This window comes from Acomys minous (genome assembly GCF_964271855.1).
Source record: "Acomys minous genome assembly, chromosome: 1".
Lineage (NCBI taxonomy): Eukaryota > Metazoa > Chordata > Mammalia > Rodentia > Muridae > Acomys > Acomys minous.
This window is the reverse complement of record NC_140483.1, coordinates 113,463,295-113,482,593: the sequence shown is the minus strand read 5'-3', so window position 1 is coordinate 113,482,593 and position 19,299 is coordinate 113,463,295. Positions and strand designations below refer to the sequence as shown.

General features: G+C 39.3%; 1 protein-coding gene across 1 annotated transcript in view; it reads right to left on the bottom strand.

Annotated features, from left to right (window-relative positions):
* Positions 1-635: 635 nt before the first annotated feature.
* RP1 (RP1 axonemal microtubule associated) overlaps positions 636-19,299 on the bottom strand; it is a 296,647-nt gene continuing 277,983 nt past the window's right edge. The window contains exons 30-32 of the mRNA XM_084776855.1: positions 10,613-10,694; positions 2,395-2,468; positions 636-2,293 (exon numbers count right to left, since the gene is read on the bottom strand). Of these exons, the coding sequence (XP_084632981.1) occupies positions 2,408-2,468; positions 10,613-10,694 (143 nt within the window). The 3' untranslated portion in view covers positions 636-2,293; positions 2,395-2,407. The remainder of the gene's footprint in view (positions 2,294-2,394; positions 2,469-10,612; positions 10,695-19,299) is intronic.

Below are 19,299 nucleotides of genomic sequence, written 5' to 3'. Positions count from 1 at the left end.
GTATGTATTTCACTTCCCTTGATCTTCTCTAGAATTTGTTGTCACTTTCCCAGATGACAGCCCTTCTGACTAGAGTGAGAATCTCAAAGCACTTTTTAATTTTCATTTCTCTGATAACTAAGGATGTAGAGCAGATTAAAAAGAATCATTGGTCATTCATATTTATTCTTTGAGAACTGCCTTTTCTTTCATTAGTGCATTTTTGACTACAGAAATTTGTTAGTCTGTTTGACTCTTAATTCTTGCAATTCTCTAAATTCTCTATATATTAAGTCTGGAATTTGCCAGAATTAATATTGTTAAAATGGGTATACTACAAAAAGTAATCTACAGATCCAATGCAATCACCATCAAAATTCCACTGACAGTTTTTACCTAACTGAAAGAAGCAACAGTAATGACAACAATAATAAAACAACAACAGGCACAATTTAAAGTTCATATGGAAACACAAACGGCCGTGAATCACAGAAGCTATCCTTAGTAGCAAGAATACCGCTGAAGTTACAAAAATTCCTGACTTCAAATTATACTACAGATAAAACAGTGACAAAGACAGCATGATATTGACAAAAAAAAAATAGAAATGTAGACCAATGGAACAAAATAGGGACCCAGGAATAAACTCACACAGCTATGGCCACTTAATTTATTATACAAAAATGTTAAAAAGCATAGACATAAAGAAAGATGATCAATTTAAAGGGTCTAGTAAAGCTAGTATCAACCTGTAAAGATTAAAAACAAATCCATATTTCTCACCTTGCAAAAAAATCATTCAATGTATATTAAACACCTTAACTGAAAATACAAAACACTGAACTGATAGAAGAAAACATGAGGGTCGAACTTCTAGACATGGGATAGGGTGGAGGTACCCATGGGGAAAAGCTCTGGTTAACAAACTAACACATATGACTACATTTTTAAAGTTTCTGTACAGCATAAGAAACTGTGAACAGAATGAATAGATAGTTCACAGAACTCGAGAAAATTCTTCCTCTGTTACACGTCAGCACAGGTAGTATTTGAAACTACACTTTGGGTGCTTTAATTTTCCATCGTAAAATGTATCGTCCATGGGAGTAAAGCAGTCCTAGTGAACAGAGCAAGCTCATTTTCACTCTGATTGTCTCGGCGCTTTTCCAAGTGCTGGAAATAGAGGGAACCTTGCAATGATGCATTAAGTCAATGATTTCTTGGATGTTAACGTAGGTTCAAATGAGATGGAGCTCTTCTCCTCTGTGGTCAAGTAACCTGCGTCAAACACTATTTAATAAATAGAAAAGTAAAGCACACAATAGGATGTACCGGTGTATAACAGAGCCATGAAAGCAGTGTGTAAAATTTGGTCCTCTAGGCCCCTTAAATGTTCAGAGCACTGTGATTTTTTCACATAGTTTACAAAGTACGTGGATGGGGGAGGGTGCGGACTGTGAACGTGTCTGTGGCTGGAGTAGGGCTATCAGGTCCAGACTGCGGTTCTCCTGTTTTATTTCACCCCTGGCTTGCCCAAGTCACTTCACTCTACAGCCTCAGTTCTCTCGGTGGCAAAAGGCTAATCATAATGTTCTCTACCTCGTGATGGCAGAAATGAGACTGAAATAGGCAGAGTCTATGACGAAGTCACCCTAAAACCTCTCCTAGCTTTCAGGTAGGTTTTCTATCATGTGTCAAAACTGAAAGATTAGAAACTACTTGTTGCCCCGCAATGATGAACATTTGAGTCTTCATGGGGAAAGGTGATTAATGGATGCCAGATGTAGCCCTCAGCTTGCATTCCCTGAGCACTGTTCTCTGCTGTTTATTTACACTTACCAGCTTCCCAAAGACTCTGTCCTACGGAGACGCGTGGGAATCAAGGTAATCAAACTGAAAGGGGTCTTTTTGTATTTTCTCAGTGTGATTACCACCAATGTGAGGAGAGAAAAAGCCGTCTTGGAAATGAACGTGTTGCAACAAGGATTTCACATTGATCAAACGTTTATCTGGTACCTCTCCAGGTACCTTCTTCAAAGGATGGTTCTTTTGTCCTTCAAAAGATAAACATTTTCAAAAAAAAAAAAGATAAACATTTTTTTGTAAGCTTAGCAATTTCATCTCTTGAAAGAAAGAGGAGGAAAGAGGAGAGGAATAGCAACGTGTGCACCACAGGCTGTGCTTGGCCAGCTGTTAGCTAAGATCCCGAGAGTCTTGCAACTTCAGAGTTCTCAAAAACAAAACAAAACAAAACAAAACAAAAAAACAGTGGCCGGGTCCAGTGAACAGGCTCGCTGAGGGCATCTGCCCCAGTCTGAGTAAAGAGAAAACACAGGATCACGACCAGATAAAGAATAACTGGAAGAGAGCTAGTGGCCCAAATAAGCCCTCCCAAGAGGCATAGGTCCTCCCTACCCAGGCACCTTGACTACTTCCGGGGGAGAAGTTCCCGCTCAGTCTCGCCATCGTCCTGATATTCATCTAGCCATCTGTGGAGGAAAGAGAAGATAGTAGGAGGGAACTCTGAAAGAAGACGCGCTCATCAGAGAGGAAAGTGAAATTAGAGGCTCCAGGGAGAGGCTCAACATTTTTAACAACCATGTAACACTTTTAAGTCACATTAAGTTATCTAGTTAACTTCATCAAATCTGTATGCTATGCTCAAGTCTCAAGATCAGACTGGCTCACTGTTAAATTCTGGGTTTTTTTTTTTTTCTTTATAGAAAATTTTCAATATAACACAATATTCTAGCACATCTTAAAGCCAGTAAGTATTTTCATTTGGCATTTTTTGGTAGACTTTATTTCTCCCTTGTCATGTGATTGGTGAGGCTGTACACTGACTAGATTATGGCATTCTTTAAGAAAACTATATTAGTGACACAAGTTGTCACACTTAAAAAGTGAAATTTATTTTACTATTTTTATCTTTATAGATTCCAATTTATAAAAATTTATGAATTTAGAAATTCAGCATTTCGAAGTCCAAGCAGTATAAAACTATACAAGGCTCTTTTTGATGCTACCTCATTGAAACGTGGTATTTATCCAATACCCATAGCAATTCTCAATTCCCACCAGTCCCATTTGAATTTTCGTAGATTCAAGTGGCAGTTGTTCTTGTATGGGACAATGCTGCTTTGGAGTTGGACATCCTCTGTCCTGAGTTCTAGCTCCCAATAATATTTGGGTAAGAAACATACAGATTGTTTGCTTTGCTGCACACTCCTTGTCTGTGGTGTGGAAGCTATGCAGAGTGTGAACTGGCCTGCTGACAGGATCTAGAAGTCAGCATTACCAATTAGATGCAGCTCAACATTGCTACTAGCAGCCCGGAGAGCTCCTCTTGCTAGGAGTGTTAGTAATCAGGCAGCATTGAAGCCAAACCAGGGGCCCTGAGGGCTTTGGGAAAACGTGCACCTTCCCAAGCTACCCTGGAAACTTGTCATCCGAAGCATGCCAGCCTGAAGGATTCAGGTTCCCTAAGCCACGTGTGCATCTTCTGCGCTTGCCTCTGCACTTTCTGCACATGAGCTAGGCCCACTTACAAAGGGAATTCCTCCCCCCTCCCTCACTCTTGTGTCCCCAGAGACTTTCTGTAATCTCTCCCTTAATAAAACCTCTTACGTGGATCAGCAAGGTGACATGATTTCTATTTTGCGGTACAGCCTGCCGCATATATTCTAATAGGAGGGACCTCAAGCACTTAAAGCTACACAACCTTGAAAGTGCCTCCGAAAAGCACTTTAGGGTGAGTTGGAACGAAGCAATTTAGTGAGATTAGAAACCATTTAAACAGAGATACAAGGCCAATAGACAAGCCAAGACATGGGTGCAGGCTTATTGAGATACAGCCTTTATTACTTTTACAATGCCTACATGTACAATCCTGTGGCTTCTCATTTGCATAGCTCAAAATTTAATTTACAACAAAGTTTAAATATTAGGCAACACCTAAATTTTAAATAAATAAAACTTTATGAGATAATATAGAGATGTCTTATCCTAAAGAATTTCCAACTATAAATGAAACTGTAAGATATTAATGGGGTGCATTGTTTAGATTTGGGGCAAAGAGAGGATCATTAAACTCTAGGTCACCCACATTCGGGCCCTGAGAAAGCAGCTTATTTGTTGTTTTTAACATCCTTGTTTGAGAAGGCTTTAGAAAAACAATGCGTTAGCTCTCTAGGCAGTTTTGGCTCTATTAGTTGTATTGAAATGTCTTGACTCTAGTTTGAGTAAAAGACCAACCAGATCTCAGGATGAGGGAGGAACTCCTTTCCCTTCTCATGTTTCCTTAATTTTTCTCTTTCTTTCCCATTTCAAAATGAATTTATGTGTGGACTTCTGGCTTCATGATGAAGGCCACTCTTGAGCTAGGAGTTTAGTATCTGCTGGGGGATGGTCTCATGCACTGTGTATTCAGATGCTGATTCCTGTGCCCAGAGATCTGGTTGCAGTCCAGATGTGGGCATTGTGATTTCTGTGAAGAATCTCCGGTCTCAATGTTGTGTAAAAATTGTTCTCTAACATCTCTAATTGTTAATAAAGAATATATGAGCTTATAGATAGGCAAGAGGATAGAGGAAGGCGCATTTACAATCCCAGCCAATGGGTCTCAAGTAAAGGACAAAAAGAGAGAGGAGAGAAAGACCAGAGGTCACCATAAGGAGTTCACTATGAGGACAGACAGATGGAGCAGAAGCAGCCAAGGCAAGACTAAGATGGCAAATAGCATGGGACATGTTGCTGGGAAGAGTGGCCAATCTACTATAATTGGGTTAGAATATATCAATACCTGCCCAGCTATAGTGCTTAGAGCTTATTAATGAATGTAATAGGTCTCTGAGTCATTATTTAGGAGCTGAAACAGGCAATAGAAAAAGACTCTACATCCACTATATTTCTACATTATCTGCATATGGAGGCATTCTGATAGTCCCTCCAGCAGCACAGAAGATAAAGAGGGAAATCTTAGATGATCTGATGACAAAAGCCACCCTCTGCTTGGTTTTGTTTATAATTTCATAATAATGTCATTAATAACTTCTTCCTCAGTTACTTTTCTCATAAATACGAAGGGATTGGAGTTTAAGTGGCTGAAAATTTATGGGAAGAACACAAAAGCCCATGTCTTCCGAACTTTAAATATCAGAATTTTCAAATCAAACATCTTCAGAGCAACCTCAGCCTTGGGTGTAGGCATTGACTCCTGAGAAAGGAATTCCTAAATCACACTGAAATCATGGAACTAATAAACTTGTGGTTCTCAGCCTTCCTAATGTTATGATCATTTAATACAGTTCTTCATCCCTGTGGTGACCCCATAACCATAAAATTATTTTTGTTGCTACTTCATAACTCTAATTTTGCTGCTGTTATTAATATAACATAAATATCCCTCTTTTATGATAGTCTTAGAGGACCCTGTGAAAGGGGTTTTCTACCCACAAAGAGTTTGCGACCCAGAGGTTGAGAGAAACACTGCAGTAGACCACATATTCAGTTAAGATTTCCCAGGATGCCTAGGGACCTAGAGATCCAATCTTCTGGTTGATTCATCTTGAGTTTACATGCCATTCATGTCTTTGAGCTCTGCTTTCCTGTCAAACAAGGCCTGAAACAAAATCTTGACTCTGATCTCTTTTACCTCTGTAGAAATAGCACGAACTTTTATCCTTAAGCCCTTACCTAAATCTGGAGCCTCAGATTAGGCAAGGATAAGAATAAGCAAGGAAAATGTGAACATTTTCATAGTTCAGTTGATGAAAACAGACAATGGTGGACTTATGTACAACATTTAATAATAATAACCATAAACACCCTAAATATTTTGTCTGCATTTCTTTGTTCTTATGAGTCCAATTTTCAAAGTTTGCAATTAATCTGAGATATAGAAGTGAATCACCTCTGTCTTGACTCCTTTGTCTTGCCAGTGTATTTAATTTTGGCTCTAAAAAAAATATGCCTCTCTAGATTTTGCTAAATGTGATAAATTAGGTCTACAATAGGGCAATAATCACTGTTTATTTATTCTTTGTATTATTTAATGTGCATCATCACATTAAGACCCATGATACTATATTTTATAATATTAAACATTGCTTCATATGATACCAAATACTTAGATTGCAATACAACCAAATGTTGTCTGTGTTCTAGCCAATATAGCAATCACTAACCATCTGTGTCTAGTGAGCCTTTTAAATGTAGCTAGAACAACCAAGCAACTGACTTTCAAATTTGATTTGATTTTAATTAATGTAAATTTAATTAGCCATATGTAGCTAATGGTTACCATATTAGATTGTGCAGAAACCAGATTTAAAAATATAAGACACTTATTTGTACATCTGAAAATACTTGACAAACAGTCTTATGGTTTTCTTGGTTGTTCATATGTATGGCTTTTGGGTCACAAGAACTGTTAAATTTGAATTACATCTGCAGCAATGCCTTCTGTTATCCTATAACCTAACATGGCATTTTTGCAGTTACATCATATAAATTGTTTAAAATCATCCAGCAGGCATCTTTGCCACTATTTTCCTTAAGAACAGAGTGAGATTTTCAGAGCCAGTCTGCAGAAAACAGTAATTCAAATCCAATTCTGAAAAAAAAGTCAATTTTTTTTCAAAATGATTTCTTTTTTTAACACATTTTTATTGAAAAATAAAATAATTTATATTACATCTCATTTGCTATCCCATCTCCTGCATCCTCCCATTCCTCCCTCCCTTCCTCCCTCCCTCCCTCCCTCCCTCCTGCTTTCACCCCATTCCTCTTCCCTATGACTGTGACTGAGGGGGACCTCCTCCCCCTGAATATGATGCTAGAGTATCAAGTTTTTTCTTGGTAGTCTGCTATCCTTCCTCTGAGTGCCATCGGGCCTCCCCAATAAGGGGACATGGTCAAATAAGGGGGACCAGAGTTCGTGTGAAAGTCAGTCCCCAGTCTCCATTTAACTGTGGAGAATATTCTGTCCGTTGGCTAGGTATGGGTAGGGGTTTGATGATGACTGCACATATTGTCCTTGGTTGGTGACATAGATCAAGCAAAACCCCTGGGCCCAGATCTGCTCACCATTGTGTTCTTCCTGTAGGCTTCTAGGACTCTCTGGATCCATCTATTTCCCTATCACCTATATTTCTCCCACCTAAGGATGTCCTCACCACTGTCCCATTTTCCTGATAAGTGAAGACTTTCATGAGACATACCCCTTGGCCTAGTGTCCAGTTATAAGTGAGTATATACCAGTTGAATTTCTCTGCCTATGGGTTAGCTCACTCATTATGATCATTTCTAGTTCAATCCATTTGTCCACAAATTTTGGAAATTCCTTGTTTTTAATAGCTGAATAGTATTCCATAGTGTAAATGTACCACAGTTTCTTTATCCATTCTTCTATTGAGGGACACTTAGGCTGTTTCCATGTTTTGGCTATTATGAATAAGGCTGATATGAATATGGTTGAGCATATGTCCCTGCTGTATGCTGGAGCATCTTCTGGGTATATTCCAAGGAGTGGAATAGCTGGGTCTTGAGGAAGCCCTATTCCCAGTTTTCTGAGATAGCGCCAGATAGATTTCCAAAGTGGCTGCACTAGTTTGCATTCCCACCAGCAATGAAGGAGTGTTCCTCTTTCTCCACATCCTCACCAGCATATGGTGTCACTTGAATTTTTTATCTTAGTCATTCTGATGGGTTTAAGATGGAATCTCAGAGTTGTTTTGATTTGCATTTCTCTGATGACTAAAGATGTTGAGCATTTCTTTAAGTGTGTCTGAGCCATTTGATATTCCTCTGTTGAGAATTCTCTGTTTAATTCTGAGCCCCATTTCTCAATTGGATTATTTGGTTTGGTGGTGTTTAATTTCTTGAGTTCTTTATAAAGTTTGGATATTAGACCTTTGTCAGATGTAGGGTTGGTGAAGATCATTTCCCAGTCTGTAGGCTTTCACTTTGTTCTTTTGACAGTGTCTCCTGCCTTACAGAAGCTTCTCAGCCTCATGAGGTCCCATTTATTAACTGTTGACCTCAAGGCCTGGGCCGTTGGTGTTCTGTTCAGGAAGTTGTCTCCTGGGTCAATGTGTTCCAGGCTCTTCCTCACTTTTTCTTCTAACTGATTTAGTGTCTCTGGTTTTATATTGAGGTCTTTAATCCACTTGGACTTGAGTTTTGTGCACGGTGACAAGTATGGGCCCAATTGCATTTTTCTACATGTAGAAATCCAGTTAGACCAGCACCATTTGTTGAAGATGCTATCATTTTTCCATTGAATAGATTTGGCTTCTTTGTCAAAAATCAGGTGACTATATGTGTGTGGATTCATATTTGGGTCTTCAATTTGATTCCATTGATCAACTAGCCTTGCTGTGCAAAACGATTTCTTACAAAAACAAAATTGTATGGTCTCTTCCTGTAGCTGGAAATTTATAAATGGTGATACTGCTATGATACATATGCATTTTAAATGTATGTATATTGAGAGAAATATGAATAGAAGAGCAGAGAAGTATTACAAGTTTTGTTTGGAGAGAATGTAACTCATTATTAAGTTTTTTTTTGTTTTTGGTTTTGGTTTTGGTTTTGGTTTTTCGAGACAGGGTTTCTCTGTGTAGCCTTGGCTGTCCTGGACTCACTTTGTAGACCAGGCTGGCCTTGAACTCACAGCGATCTGCCTGCCTCTGCCTCCCGAGTGCTGGGATTAAAGCGTGCCCCACCACATCCGGCTCATTATTAAGTTTCAAAAGAGTGAATATTAATCAGAATAAAAATAATGAAGTAAAACCCAGTCAATCAATATGTTTCTCTGTAGGTCTGAAATAATATATATTACTTTAGGGACAGGGAGGCCAAGTCACCTGCTAAGCTCTCAGCACACCTAGTTCTCTAGCTTTGACAAGAAGTATGATTTTCTTCCCTTGTCTGTCAAGTGAGAGCTCACTAAACATAGGGGCTCTGGTCAAATATGGGTCACCAGAGTTCGTGTGAAAGTCAATCCCTGCTCTCCACTGAACTGTGGAGAATGTCCTGTCCATTGGCTAGATCTGGGTAGGGGTTCAATGTTTACTGCATGTATTGTCCTTGCTTGGTGCCATAGTTTGAGCAGAACACCTGGGCCCAGATTTGCCTGTCATAATTTTCTTCTTATAGGTTTCTAGGACCCTCTGGATGGGGAGAGGAAGGATAATAGGCTATCAACAAGAGACTTGATAGGCTGTGATCATAGAGAGGGGGAGGAGGCCCCCCCTCAGTCACAGACATAGGGGAGGGAAATAGGGTGAAAGCAGGAGAGAAGGAGGAACAGGAAGAAACAAAGGATGGGATAACAATTGAGATGTAATATGAATAAATTAATAAAATAAAAAATAAAGGCTTGCACCACTGAAAAATAAAAATAAATTTAAAATTTTCCATCTGAAAAAGAAAAGATAGGGGCTCTGCATTTTTCATCTCTTTATATCCACAGTTCAATACAATGCTTTATTCTTTGTAATATTTTTACATTAATAGGTTAATATATACAATATAAACACAAATGCTACAGAGTCAAGGAACATGCAAGTGTATTGATGTAACAACTTGACAACTGGGTTCTTATCACATGTAAATTTCTATCACATTTGTATCATTAAGATTATATTGCATTACTATTAACATAGGTCCCTGCTGAGACAGACTGGATTACCTTATGGATGGACCTCCATTATTACTCCATGTCTCAACATGGTAAGTGTTCAACTACTATGGGCATGGATTAAAGGAGTGGACAAACATATTCTTTATAAGACACTTAATAATGCTTAAAAATTATTTTTGCCAGGGGTGGTAGTGCATGCCTTTAATCCCAGCACTTGGGAGGCAGAGGCAGTGGAATTGCTGTGAGTTCGAGGCCAGCCTGGTCTACAAAGCAAGTCCAGGACAGCCAAGGCTACACAGAGAGACCCTATCTCAAAAAAACAAAAAAGAAAAACTTTAAAAAATATTTTTATAATTTCCATTTTCATATCATATTTAAGGTTTCTGTTCTTTCATTTATAACAACTCTATAGAATACCTTGAAATACTTAATCATTTTCATACAATTTTGAAAGGTGATGGTTATAGAATTTCAGTAGTTCATATCTAGCCATATGGCCAAGGAATCAGAGTGGCACTTGACACTTGATTCTATTACAATATCTATACCATATTAGTAAATCATGTTAGAATTAGGGGGGCAAACAAAAAATTTCATTCGCATTTAAGTTACTCAAATACACTAACTAGAATAGATATTACTTTCATATTACTTGTGAAGATTTGAACCTTAGAGACATCAGATGTAGGAAGCAAGTTTGTAGAACCAGCAGAAAGCTAAGTAGATATTTGAGAAGTAGAAATAGGAACTCTAAGACATAATCCAGTTCTCTCTCTAGCTCAGCATACTTACTCCAGAATAAACAAATGCTGACAATGACTGGACTGCTATTGCTGCTAATGAGAAGATTCCAAGGAGAGAAAGCCTTTGGATCCTATTTAAAAAGTCAGAATTTTGTGGCCCAGTAGGTGGGGAAGGCATGCTGGGTGGCATGGCTGCAGTAAACGAGAAAAAGTAGAACGGAATTTTGCAGTGATGGCAACACACCTGTGACATGGAAACAGCACCTCCTGGCAGCTCTCTTCTTCTTCATATTTAACAATAATATTCTCAAGAAACCATCCATTACCTGTGTAAAGGACAAAAGTGACTTTGTGTCAACAGCCAGTTTTGTGACTCTATTCATGGACTCCGGAAATGTTCTTTAGGAAATACTCTTGTCAGGTAATTTGGGTACAATAACTTGCACATCTATATTGTACCACTGACAGGTGAAGGCATGAGGCACACAGGGTAGTAAAAACAGAGCAAGGCTGTCCTAGTACATATGCAAATTCTCTGCAGAGTTCTTATAAATTCTGTAAATGCATGTATGCCAAGAACAAAGGAAGAGACAAATTCACAAGGGTACTTCAGTTACACTTATAGATTTGTGCTTAAATAACAAGACCTTTATCACCATTTTAATATAAACACTTCCAAATTGTCATTTATTATCATACCTGACAGTGCAATTTAAGGTAGAAACAAAATAACCCCAAAAAAAAGACCTAAGGAAGGAAGGAAGGAAGGAAGGAAAGAAGGAAGGAAGGAAGGAAAGAAGGAAGGAAGGAAGGAAAAAGGAAGGAAAGAAGGAAGGAAAGAAGGAAGGAAGGAAGGAAGGAAGGAAAGAAGGGAAAAAGAAAAAAGAAAAGTGTTCTTGGAGAAAGAAACAGAACTCCCACTGCTCACAGGTGGGACATACAAAATGGAAAACTCAAGGAATTACAGATAGTGGAGAGATTAGAGATATGAGAAATATAGCTAACTGTAAAAAGGAAAGCAATAAGAACCCAGAGCACTTCCACTGATCAGAAAGGTACGGTTTATAAAATGATTCAATAAAACTTGCAAAGTCTTTGAGGGGCGTTGAAGAACAAATAGTTTAGTTTTACAATCAAGTTTAATTGGTTATGGATAAGATCTTTTTATATCAAGATAAAGAATTTAAGTTAATAGAGACAAGATATGATAGATATTGAATTTCATTCAGAAATTTAAAACCAACAAGATAGGAAAGATGTTTATTTCATGTTCGACAAATACAAATAGCCAAATCACTATGACTGTAACATTTATAGAACTCATGATTGTCTCATGGTTCTCCATGATGTATGTAGTTTATTTTATTCATATGTAATAAAATAAATACATATATATGTTAAAAAATAAAAAATTACAACATCAAATTACCATAAAAACTAAGAATTTAGAAATAAATCTAAAATGAAATGTCTTATAATTTACACAAGCATCCTGTAAATCTAAGGAATGATACCAAAGGAAGCAAGAGAGGTACTTCTCACTAGGCAGATGGTAGAGAGGTGTCAGTTTATTATAAAGTAATCTAAAATTTTAATGTCATCAAATAAAATCCACCATAATGCTTTACTAAAAAGTTGACAAACAGGTAGCAATATTTACACAGATTAACAAAGTCCAAAAAACTGTCAGAGCATTTCTGAGTTAGAGTAAGGTAAGAACTCACCCCACTGGTTACCACATTGTGTTATGAGTCCCCAGCAATTAAGGCAATGCGGATTTGACAGTGTATATGTGAGCTGACAGTGACCTCCCTGCCTCTAGAAGCTTGATGCAGGGCGTTCCTGCTCTGCACAGCACTGTGCAGCCACAAAGGACTTGTGCTGGGAACCAAGCCAAGCACCAGTCACAATCAGTACGGAAAGATGACCTTTTAACGTTTTGGTCATCAGAAACCTCTCACTTTGAAATAAGGATATGAATGAACATTAAACAAATAGTAGAGATGCCATTTAGTATAAAATAATTTAAAACAGTAAATATTTAAAAATCAAAGTGCTTTTTGTATGTTAAAAAAAAAACCTTAAAGAATAATTCAAGAAGTCTTTGTCATCTGTCCCTTGTCTTTATAGTACAGAATAATCTGTTTTCATGCCTTACCAAGTCTCCTAACTCCTGTCTGGGTTTACATGTTCTAATATTTCATCCTTGGTGTTTTCAATGTCAAAATTTTGAATCATTCCTTTAGTACCCTTTCAACACTTCTGTCCTGTTGTCAGAAACACTTTCCACATTTGTGGTGTTCAGCTCCTTTACTGGCTTCCATTGGCAAGCTCAACGCTCCCAAGGTCACTTATGCTACACCTGAACTTACATCAGTATCATTATCACTTTCCGCTCCTTAATGCATGTTCAACTTCAGCTCTGCAATGCTGCAAACTGCCTCAAATGGGTTCCTCACCGGTGAACAAGGAAGAAGTCAAATTACATGCCTTGCTGTATGGATCTGAACTTAAAAAACAGATGCACACTGGCCATAAACTACCAGACAGATTTCGGAAGGGGTGTACAGATCTTATTCAAGTAATAATTTGTGGACCAAGAAATTGGTTTTTGAGCCTTACTTTACATATATTCATTCATGTATTTACAGTGAACAGAGTACATTGAAACTTGAACCATGCAGTTGTGTGTGACTGATCAGTTAATCAAATCAACGAAATTATGTAACTCAAGCCTGTGCATGCAGAAACCACACACAGCAAAGCCTATTGCTTTACAAAAAAGGTGACCTTGTAGCACCCTCAGGATAAAATGCCACAGTTATGGAGGTAGTTGTGGGAAAGACTGTAAGCTTTGTCACAGGTGGAAGCAGTCTTGGCAGGCTTTACTCTTGGGCACCCCATGGATACCTTGAGATAGACTGAGTGGAACCATCCTGGGCCTGGAATTCAGGAAGCAGACCTGGGAACCCCACCTGGACTATTGTTTTTCTAATCGACCCTCAATGGGAGAAGGAGACCGCCCTTCCCACGTGACACAGGCAGGTGGAGAGGAGAGAACAACAGTAAGTTGAGACCAGGCTTGAGCGCACGTGGATCAGCAAATAGGCTGGACCAGCATGCAGGGCAGAGACACCTAAGGACCCGTCCCATGGAACGGATACCGGAAGGTTCACTCTTTTTTTCCCCTTTTTTCTGTCTTGTGTAAGCTAGTTGGGTTGTATAATAAAGTTTAATTGTTAAGAAACAGAGCCTACAGGTAGTAGTACCATTCGTTACCCATATGGGGAAAATGAAAGTGTATTTTATTGTCATGTTCTACAGAAAGAAGAAGCAACATATCATGTACATACACGCATACTTTTTTGTGACTCTTCGCTTCCTCTCTCTTTTATTATTATTCTTTCTCTCTCATCTTTCCTGTTCACTCTTTCTCTTCATTTTCCTCTCCAAATCTTCCCTCTCTTTTCCATTCCCATTCTTTCTTTCTTTCTTTCTTACCCCCTCTTCCTATCCGGCTGCTCTTTTCTCTTTCCCTCCCTCTCCCTCCTCACCCCCAGCAGAATGACCTACGGATACAGAAGACTTTCTTAAATATGACAGCATTTATGCCAGTCGGCTTTAAAATATCATACTGTTAAATTCAACTGTATTAAAATATTAAAAGCAAGCATTTCCATCATGAAGATGACATGGCAGCTTTAAAGGCCCATTAAGGGAAACATTCTGGTCAAGAGAATGAAATCTCTGACCTGAGTGGAGACCTAACATTCAAGTTGAGCGTGTTAAGGAGCTGGTAGGGACTACTCTTAGGAAATTAGGTTCACCTTGAACCATGTTAAAGAGGTATAGCCACGCTAAAGAGGTATAAAGGAATAATTCTCCTTTAATGATTTTTTTCCTTCCTAGAATTCCCACATTTTGGGGCTGCAGGCATGCTGCTTTGTAGGTCTGCTCAATTTTCTGAATTCCTCAGAAAAATATAACATTTCCTTTACTTCTTTCCATGGTTGCCCTAGCACTGTGGACTTACCTAATATTTTGGGCTTTTTAAATGGTTTTTTTTGTTTTTTTGTTTTTTTTTTTTTTTTGGTTTTTCTAGACAGGGTTTCTCTGTGTAGCCTTGGCTGTCCTGGACTCGCTTTGTAGACCAGGCTGGCCTCGAACTCACAGCGATCCACCTGCCTCTGCCTCCCAAGTGCTGGGATTAAAAGCGTGTGCCACCACGCCCGGCTTAAATGTTTTCTTTAACGCTTCCTTCCTCACTGGCTACTGTCATGTGGCTGACCCCCATGCCATCCTAACGCAAACAATAGTCTCTTTCTTTTCTTTTCTGCCCCTGACCCCCAGAAAGACCCTAATACTTCCATCCTGACTGCTCTGAGGTTTCCTTTTAATCTCTAACATAACTGTACTTGAGCCTCCATTTAAGTCCATCCTTAATTTTTTAATCAATGAGACTACAAACTTCGAGACGAGACCCATATTTCTCCATTATTAGCTAGTGATCTAGACGGGACCTTCAGAATTTCTGGTAAAAAAAAAAAAGATCCCATGCTGAAAAGATGGGGTGGATTACTACTCTACTGGGCTCTCTTTCCCCTTTGGCATCTCTTGGTACCCTGAAGCTGGGCATGAACCAGGTAAGTAAATTCTCAGTGATGAACTGTGACCAGAAGCTGAGTGTACACTAGCCATCTGCTCTATTTATCGGTCTCCATCTCCATCAGTTCTTATATGAGTGCTCCATCTTCTTATATGAGTGCTGTGACCAGTTCTGACCACACAGAGGTCACACAAAACTTTGGTATTGGGATACCCTGATTAAAGACACTAATCCCTCAGGCCAGTTGAATAGTCTTTTGTTTGTTTGTTTGTTTGTTTTTTGAGACAGGGTTTCTCTGTGTAGTCTTGGATGTCCTAGATTCGCTTTGTAGTCCAGGCTGGCCTCGAACTCACAGCGATCCGCCTGCCTCTGCCTCCCGAGTGCTGGGATTAAAGGCGTGCGCCACCATGCCCATCTCAGTTGAATAGTCTTATTAATATCATATTAAAGAATTACCAGCTCATTCTATCAGCCCTCCCCATCTTCCATACTGCACAAAGAGATCGTCAAGGCCGATGGGTCTGGATGCAGGGGACACTGCACAAACTGATACACCAACCATGGACAACACATGCAGAGAACCTAGAGCCCCTGTTCAGATGTAGCCAATGGATAGCTCACTCTCCATGTGGTAGGGTAGGGGGTGAGCGGGGCCTGCCTCTGACATGAAATCTGGTGCCCCTTGATTTGATCACTTGCCCTTAGTGAGGTAACCTTGCAGCACACAGAGGAAGGGGACGCGGGCAGTCCTAATGACACCTGATAGGCTGTTGTCAGATGGAGCTCCCCCTTTTCAGAACTCTAGGGGAGGAGCATAGGATTGAAGAGAGAGGGAGTGTGAGGACAGAAGGATATGAGCAAGAAAATAACAACCAGCATGTAATGTGAATAAATTATTTTTAAAATTAAAAAAAAAAAGAATTACCAGGAATGAAATATCACGACGGTTGATGATGAAAAATATTACCTTGGTATAAAATCATTTTTTTCCATTTTTCCAATTCCATCAGTCCGAGAAGCTCAACAAAATTCTCAAGTATTCAGCCAAAGTCTAGCACTTACTCCAGACTACCAACTATCTTTGCCTTTGGAGAGCCTCTTTTTGAGGGCTCTGAGGCATCTCTTTACCATAGGACATGCTAGCATTCTGCAAATCATACACAGAATATTTATCATATTTATTAATTTAGTAAACACTTTCATTATCTGTCTATCTTCTTTCTAGACCCTACCTGTGTTTGAGAATCAAGAATACCTGTATATTGCCCACCATTGCAAGCCCAACCTTTGCCAAAGCACCCAGCCTAGAGCAGCTCTCAATGAACAATTCTTGTACTGTGAATCAGTTCATGTGATTCAGACTCCTTACATGCTGTGTTAAAGCCAGGGACCAGATGAACCCATCCATTGCTGGTTACTAAGTACTTGCTGGATCAGCATATCTGAGACTAGGCCTAGGTGTCCGTTTAATTCAGTTTTGCAACTCAAAAAACTTCTTGTTATTTTGAAGTTTTATAATTTTTGGCAACAAAGTTTCTGTCTATCTTTTTGTTTGTTTGTTTTTTGGCTTTTTTTTTCTTTTTTTTCTTTTTTTTTTTTAATTAATTTATTCTTGTTACATCTCAATGGTTATCCCATCCCTTGTATCCTTCCATTCTTCCCTCCCTCTCATTATCCCTTTATTCCCCTCCCCTATGACTGTTCCTGAGGGGGACTTCCTCCCCCTGTATATATCTATCTTCTGAGGTCAGCTACCCACAGACAAACTGCACTCATACTGATACTGCTGGGCACTACTCTTTTTTGAAAATGCGAATGAGCACCTGCTTCTAATCCCAGCTACTCAAGAGGCCAAGGCCACAGGACTGTAAATTCAGAGCCAGCCTGGGCTGCATAAAAGAATTCCTTCTCAAATATAAATGAAAGAGGAGGAGGAGGAAGAAGAAGAAGAAGAAGGAGAAGGAGAAGGAGAAGGAGAAGGAGAAGGAGAAGGAAGAAACAAAAACAAAAAATCCTAAAGAGAATTTCACTGTAACATACACATATCTGCAACAAGGTTCTGTTAACAAATCCTTCCTTGAAAGGCAGATCAGTTTTGTTTTGTTTTTAAAAGCCAGCTACTTTCTCCACAGACAGCTCTTTCTGTATGAGTAATTTAGTCTGGCAAAAATTCAGAATCATAATGCTCCCTTCCTTTTCCTTGCTGCCATTTTCTTTATTTTGTGGAAACCACTGTGCTTAGAACATGTTCCCATACAGACTCCAGACCACTGAACATTACAGCTGTGTTCTTTTACCCAGAGCAGTTTCTGCCCAGCTACCCTTAGTGCTCTGCGTTCACTCCAACCTCGCATACATTATCTAAGGCTTTCTTGATCACCTTTTTCCTTCCATACCAAAGCAAGATTCAGCATCATTTTAAAAAGCACCTATACATATAGCTTTTCTACTGGAAAAAAAATTGTACTTAAGACACAGGGACACAGGGATATGTGTCAAGTCACAGAATCATAAAAAAATGGGAGGGGTCAACTTGTTCTAAATTTCAAGTGCTTGTACACTGCTTGCTATCATAGGAATTTCTGGTGAGATGCAGAGAGAAGATAAAAGTAACACATTACTCTCTTGTGATTTAAAAGAGAAGATGGTGCCATCACACACAAGAATGAACACAACATGGCAAGGAAGGGGATCTTTAAGAACCTGTTGCTGAAGGCACCACAAACTTGAGCTATAAAATATCAATCTGGCAGTTACCTGGAAGCTTCATCTGTATTAGCTAGCTCCTGTAGTGATAGGAGACGTTACCATAGGGGAAAATTAATCATCAGTCTTACCCAACAGTAACAATGGTTCTGACAAGATATGCCTACCAGTACAATAGTGGCATGATTGTTATGGGACTAACCAATCACTTTCTGACTGAATCTCAGACAAGTTCCATGAGACGCATACCTGGCACCATCAATGAAGCCAAGAAGAACCCACTACTATTATTCAGCTAAGTCGACATGGTATTAAACCACTCCTAATGACTTATTTCTCTACCCATAGATCAATGCATCTCTCAGCTCTTGCCTGAAAAGCTTCCTCTTGGATAAATGGCCATTAACATCGATAACTTTGATGATCAGCATGCAGTGAATAAGGACTGAGGGAGTTACCAGCTCTAAATGAGACATATAATATTATGCCATTCTCCATAGGACTCAGGGATATTTGCTGCAGAGGGGGCAAGAAGATTGTGAAAACACAGAGGGGAGACTGGTGGTATCAAGGAAACAGTGTTTGCTATACACAACAGGGTAGTGCACATATGAACTAACAGTGATTGTGAAAGGACTCACAGGACCAGTACGAGCTCAGGCAACACCAAGTCCCAGCATAGAGAGTGGGAAGTGGGCTTGAAGTCCCTCCCCTAGCTGAGAAAGCATCAGCATTTGATAGACACTGAGTGAAAGTCAGTTTTTTTAATGGTATGGCCATCGGTCCATTGATTATGCTCTGGAGCAGGTCCCACTCTCTAGAATAACTAAGCAATGCAAACTGCACTCAATTATTGTTCTTAGAGAAGCAAACTCAAAGTTGGTTTGGTAGGGAAATGTCAGTGTATCTGATTGGTAGTAGAAGAGGAGGATGAATATGACCAAAATATATAGTATCGATCTCTCAAAGAGTGAATTAAATCTTGTTTTTAAAGTAGGGACTGAAGAGATGGCTCAGTAGCTAAGAGATCTTGTTGCTGTTGCAAAGGACCCAGGTTTAGAGCACCCATGTAGTGACTCACAACTATTTATCTTTGCTTCAGTTGCAAGAGATCCCATGGCCTCTTCTGCCGTGCATGGCACCAGGCACACCTGTTGCATACAGATACATACAAGGAAAACACTCATACACATAAAATATTTTAATTAAAGGAAAAGGGAAAACCTATAGTGCTGAAAAGCCTGCGATTTCTACCACCTGCTTTGTTCCTATCCATGCACAGCTTACAGAAAATAGTAGAAAACGCACTGGACTTCTACAATGATACCCTGTCTAAGCACCCCACTCTATGGTGACAGTCCTCTATAATGACACCATTGCAATAAGACTCTCTGTAGTGACATCATTCTATCATCTCTTTGTAATGACATGATGCCATAGTGGCACTCCTCTATAGGGACCACCTACAGTGACATTCCCCTATTGTGACATCCTCTATGGTGACACTACTTTATAATGATATTCCTCTACAGTAATGCATCCTATTGCAACATCCTCTATAGAAAAATGACCCTTTAGCAGTATCCTCTACAGCAATGGCACCTATAGTGATATTTCCA